General features: G+C 43.1%; 1 protein-coding gene across 2 annotated transcripts in view; it reads right to left on the bottom strand.

The window, feature by feature from the left end:
• Positions 1-3,449: 3,449 nt before the first annotated feature.
• Positions 3,450-6,000, bottom strand: part of NKAIN4 (sodium/potassium transporting ATPase interacting 4) — an 80,155-nt gene continuing 77,604 nt past the window's right edge. For both annotated transcript variants that reach the window (XM_032766442.2, XM_032766444.2), the window contains one exon: positions 3,450-4,316. In XM_032766442.2, coding sequence (XP_032622333.1) covers positions 4,307-4,316 — 10 coding nt within the window. In that variant the 3' untranslated portion in view covers positions 3,450-4,306. The remainder of the gene's footprint in view (positions 4,317-6,000) is intronic.

The following is a 6,000-nucleotide window of genomic DNA, read 5'->3' as shown; positions in this document are numbered from 1 at the left end:
ACCGTGGGGTGAGTAAGGGGGAACATGGGTGGGAGGTACTGGGTGGGTTTTATTGAAACATTTTGTTCAAATGACTTGTGTATAGTTCAGATGGATTGGAAGGGTCTTGGTTGTGCTTTGTAAAAGCAATGTAGTTATTTTCACTAGCAGGATAGATGGTCTGAAGTTAGCTGTTTACTTTGTGCCCTAGCTAACAACCACTTCCTTCAAGACTTGCCACTGAGCTGTAGCCTTCTGATTTTGCAGGAGAACCTGCGCTCCAAAAGGGGCTGGAGGAGAGTGTCTGTCTCTTCTGTCTCCTCTAAACTTGGAAGGCTTTTTTGGGAAGGGGAAATTCTCCTGCTTCGCCACTCTTAACAAGGATGGGAATCCCTGCTTTGTGAAAAGAGCACTGGATTTCCTCAACAACCTGAGGCCTTGCATGTTTTCACTGAGTAGCTGTGTTTGGGGATTGGAAAGCTGGCTAGAAATGGGTGTTCTGGCATAAATCCTACATTGAAGGAAAAGCTACAAAGAATCTAATACTTGTTCAGAGCTTGATTTTGTGATGTAACTTGCCTCTTAAAGATGCATCTAGCAGCAGTGATGTCATAAATAAGCTCAGGGCTCCATTGAAGAAGCAATGTTCTATTCCGAACAGGTCTTCATTAACTGCACGGAGGAAGGGAAAGGACTAGAAAAGTTAAATACTGTAAATGAGGAGTTCCTCACAGAACTTGAATACTGTGAAAACGCCTTCTGTCTTTTCAGAATCTCCAGTCTCTGACTTCCACTGATGGCAGCCCCTTTTCCAACACAGAAGGTGCTCCACGAGGATATCTCCCTAGAAATGATGTTCCTAGTTTATAACTAGCAGTCTGGGTTACTAACAACCTCCCAAAAGTGTCCTGCAGATCTTCTTTCATGCCTGTTAGGAACCATCCCTTTGCTGGAAGATGACCATGGAAAAGTTCAGTCCTAAATTTTTTCATTTACAGGATGAGTGGTAACTTCTTTTAGTTTAAATCTGATTCTTGATTTTATTTTTAAGAAATTGTTAGATCTTGGAGCAGATAAAGTTTGCCTGTAGAGTAACTTATTCATGGGTTGAAAAAATGATTTGCTAAGTCTGTAGATTTATACTTCACGTTTTGGAATAAAAGCATCTTATGTTACCTTTTTAGACTGGTCGCTCATGTAGTCTGGCCTATAAAATGCTTTAGTACAACATTCCATCAAGGTTGGGATCCGAGGGCTGGCTTGCTGCATCAGATTGTAGGGTTACTTAGTCTGCTAGCCCATATCCTCCATTACCAGATTGTTGTGGGGGAATGGAATGGTGTCCATAGCTACCTTTCAGAGTAAACAGAGCTCCTCCCCGTCTGGAGGCATGAACCAGACTCCAACAAAACATCCTACCTCTTCTAAGGTGTAAGCAGGACCACACTATTTCGTATCCCTTGAGTCAAGCATTTGTCTTCCTTTTATGCATATCAGCTGAGACTGAGGATCAACTGCATCTTCTCCCCAGTCACTTACAGCCTTTGTCTGGGTTCCCTGCTCCTAAACACCTAACAGGACTGCAGGCCTTAGCTGTATCTAGGTGACCCCAGTTAAGCTGGCTGACATCTTCCCAGACCATCACACCACCTCCTGCAGATGCAGGGGGTGATATTCCACATAACAATAAGCAGAGACAAGAGGAACTGATATTTAAACTGCTAAAATCTTTCCTTGGATGCTAATCAGTGGAGATGGGTGGGGTGTTCATAGATTTCAGCACTACCATAGAAGTGAACTTTTATACTTACAAGGCTGTTTGCATCCATTACAAACCCACAATGGCTCTAATATGCATTGCTAACTAATCTGGGGGTTGTTCATAGTTGTATTAATCTGAAAAGGAATATTTTAAACCTCAAAACTGACTTAAAAGGTTGTTCAAGAGTAAGAACCAGCTTCAATTCAGAACTTGGCTCACTTATTAGCAGAAGGATCACAGTGATTTTGATGATGAATATAATTAGGATAGAAACTGAGATCCTGAAAAATCTTCTTGTAAAGTTAATCCAGTGTAGGCCATTTCTTTCAGCTGTGAAAGGTTGCCTAGGTTCACACATTGTTCACATAAGTATATGTCCCTTTACAATGCCAGGCAAAAGACAAGTGTGGATTTTAGTCTGTTAAATTATGTTTTTAGCCAGCAGAGGGCACCATTAACCTAACTATAACAGGAGCCAGAGGCTTGAAACCTTCAATTGCTCTTCATTCTTATAACGCAACAGACGTGAATTAAACGTAGTTTCCCATGTTAGCAAGATAGAGTATTGCATGGGCATACAATGAATGGAATTAGTGCACCAGAAACTGTAAGTGATTTTGTGCCTTTGCTAATAATATAACCTCCTTTTCCCTCTATTGGTTTCTAAGTTGTAAAATACAGTCCCTAGTAACTTGTCCTGATTTATCTCCATTCAGTGCTCTCGGCACCACAGCTCCCTTTGTCATAGAACCTGATCTTGCATGGAGTGGGATGATGAAGGTCCTCCAGGCCGTTCTTAATTCCAGGGACACTATTGCCATGGACTTAAAAGGTGGCACCTGCTCAGTCTAGTCTTTAAATTCCATTGGATAGCTAAGGTTAGGTCTATACCGCAGCTGGGATGGAGCCTCCCAGCCCAGACAGAGGGACTCACCCTAGTAGGGCTCAAGCTCTAGTGTGAAAAATAGTAGTGTGGGCATTCCAGCGCTGTCGGATACTCACCCTGGCCTCTCGAGCTCAGATGCAGGGGGTTGGGTGAGCTGAAGAGCCTGAGCTGCCACCTGAGCCACAATATCCACAGTGCTACTTTTAGTGTTGCAACCCAAGCCTGTCTACCTGTCATGGAAGTTGGCTCCCAGCTGCAGTGTAGACAAGCCCTAGATGGGGATTAGCAGAGACTCACTGTATTTCCTGTTAGCATTTGTCTGCCTATTCACACCACACCTGCAGCATACTTGCTTTGTGGGAGGGATGGCAGGGAAAGAAGGTCCACCCTAACTCTACATATCTTCTTCCTTGGACATTAACAAGAAATATTCTAATTCAGGGAAATTGAAACAAGGCACTCTCCCTCATGCCAAATGTGGCTTCAGGCTTCATGTATTTAGAGGCTCTTAAAACTCATTTTTTCCTCTTTGTACAAAAAAGCAGATTGTCTTGCTGAAATTATCTAAAATAATGAGCAATATAATTGCACTCGGGTCATTATAGTGAGACAAATTGATGGCTCTGGTGGTGATCATGGTGGTAGATGACTACGTTGCTCCACAGCAGGATTCTGTCTCAGACCTTGATCCTTACGTGGTTAGGAGGGGCAACTGCTTTAAAAAACAAACAAAAAAAACCCCATTCCAGTAGGTCATTATTGTATTTTTTTTAATTACTGTGGCCCACAATGCAATTTAATTAGTGATGTGTATCCCCTCCCACCCCCTTAAAATAAAATTCTTCTGCTCCACAAATTCCCACATGGCTCAGGCCATTCCTGGAGTAAATTTGACTGCCTTGTGGCTCTGTTCAAGAGGTCTCTTATGCATCAAGAATTTGGCCTTAGCCCCTGTCTACAGTGGGAGCAGCAGTGTAAGTTTAGTGTACACAGACAAAGTTGCTGTAAGCTACAATGTGCACTAATGTAGCTCTCACAGCCTTGAAATTGGGCTAAGCTGTACCAGGAGCAAATCATGGCTTTGCCTGTCTACAATTAGGACTCTTTCACCAACACAGCTGCCCTAGTGGCTGAAATCAGGCCACGTTTCCTATGTGGACAAATCCTTAGGTTATAAGGAGTGGAGAATTCTCAGTAAAGGCAAATAGCCTCCTCCCTGTCCCCCAGAGGTAGGGAGAGATGAGACTGTGTTGGGGACTTTGTCCATTTAAAAAAGGTAAATTACAAAACTGTTGAAGCCTGAACCACTGGGACTGGCAGGACTTTATTCTTTATAGATCCATGGTGGAAGGAAGAAGTTCCCAGCTGCTCATCTCTGATGCCCAAGAGATCATGAAGGGTTCCTGTTGATTTGTTCATCTCAGCCAAGCCTGTCCCATCCATGGGTCAACAAGGCCAGGCCACGGACTAATGGTTCATTAGGACATTCACAAACTGAAAACAAACCTAGAGGCCATTCATCAATGTACATTCATTGTGTAAAAAAAACTGAAGTGGAATGGATTTCATTATCCTAGCATTTCCTCTGCCACAGATCCAGACCAAGGACGGCTTCATTTCTTGCAGTGCCTTTGATTGCTGGGTGCAAAAGGTTTATCGAGCTTGTGGATCTTCCTCACTTATGCAGGCCTGGGGGGAAGGGAAGGGGAAATCTATCAACTCAGAAGGCAAAGGTGAAATTTTCTGCTTAAGACTGTTTTTAAACAGTATTGAATCAGTAAGAGCAAAATAACTTTTGTCCTCCAGTAGTGCACTCACTCCATATACATGTGTGTTCTGCAGGACAGTTGAATGCACACTGGATGGTCCATCTATGGAACTTGCAAGCTTTGAAAATCAACACTGTATCTCCACCACTAGGGGCCAGATTTTAAGAGAGATTTACACATGGAGAGGCACCTAATGGGATTTTCAAAAGCACCTCAGCAGCTAACTCCTATTGAGGGGCATTAGGCTCCTAAGCACTTTGAAAAATCCTACCATGCCTATGTGCATCTTTAGGTGTCTAAATACTTTTGAAAATCTGGCCCTAGGACTTGGCATGCTCTGCTGGAGGAATGTGAAAACTCTAGTATTATTCCTTACAAGCTCACGTGACTATTTAATGTTGTGAAATGTTAAGGTTACAAAAAGCTGTGTGTGTATATATATGTATATGATAGAAAATGCAATAATTACGCCAGATGCAACCTCTGCAGTTAAATTCACTGTAGAGGCAACAACCAGCAGCTGTGGTACAATGATTTTTAACTTGATTTTTTTGAATGCTTCAGACCAAAGCTGAAGATGATTGTACTCCTCCTGGATCCCAGTATGGTAAAGGGAGCTAAGAGCTGCTCACCTGAGGTATCCAGAGCTACTTCCACAATGCACTTAAACTAAAGATAGGCCTGAACCAAAGTGGCGGTTCCAAATACTCTTGGCAGCACTTATCTATTTTGAGGTGTTTTTAGAAGCTGGATCTGAGTTTGTACCTTGGGTCTATCTCTAATACAAAATGGCCTCTGAGGTTGCGATGGCTGCCTTGTTTGTGTAGCTGTGATAAGGCAGAACTGCTCAGGTGTCTATCAGGTACTACGTGAACTAGTACAGTGCTGCCTTACCTCAGGGCGTACACCTGCCTGTTATGGGTTCTATTCCCATTAGCCATTCCTCAAATGCTGTACGTTAGGCAGCTGCTTGGGGTGTCAGTGTTTGTGTGGCCATGTTCAATATTAGAGAACTGCCTGAAGCACAGTGGGATTGGTTAGAAAGCATTAAGGAGAGTGGGGACCTGGAGATGGGTGGAGCACTCCTGTCCCTCCAGCTGTGAAAGGACAGGCTGCCTAGCTCACAGGCAACCAGCTGCTGCCTAACAGCCACACTTATATAGCAGGGACTGCTCCACTCTGTTTGTTAGATATGAAGACAGTAACATTTAGAAACAAACAGCTGACCAATATAGAAAAATATTGTATTTAGGTTTTTTTATGCTGCAGTAACTGTCAGTAAAACTGGGCTAGATCCTCACAACTGGAAATGTGCAGTTGTATCAGAACCAGACCAAGTTTGTAGATAGGTTATCCAGCACTTGCGAACCTCTTGTGGAAACCCAGGGCCACTTCCAGACCCCTGTGGGATCAGTTTCTAGCATCAAAATGATGTGAAATAAGTTTGAGACAGTTTTGATCTAAAAAGAGATGCTCAAGCACAATTCTACTTCAAGATCTTTTCACAAACTCAAAGGATAAGGATGGTCTCTCTCGAACAAACAAAAATGGACTGGCGCTGACACAACAGGTTTGAAGTGATGGCAATGGGTCATGATGGGTCT

The sequence above is a fragment of the Chelonoidis abingdonii genome, chromosome 14 (assembly GCF_003597395.2).
Source record: "Chelonoidis abingdonii isolate Lonesome George chromosome 14, CheloAbing_2.0, whole genome shotgun sequence".
NCBI classification, from domain to species: Eukaryota; Metazoa; Chordata; order Testudines; family Testudinidae; genus Chelonoidis; species Chelonoidis abingdonii.
This window is presented reverse-complemented; position numbering and strand designations above follow the sequence as displayed.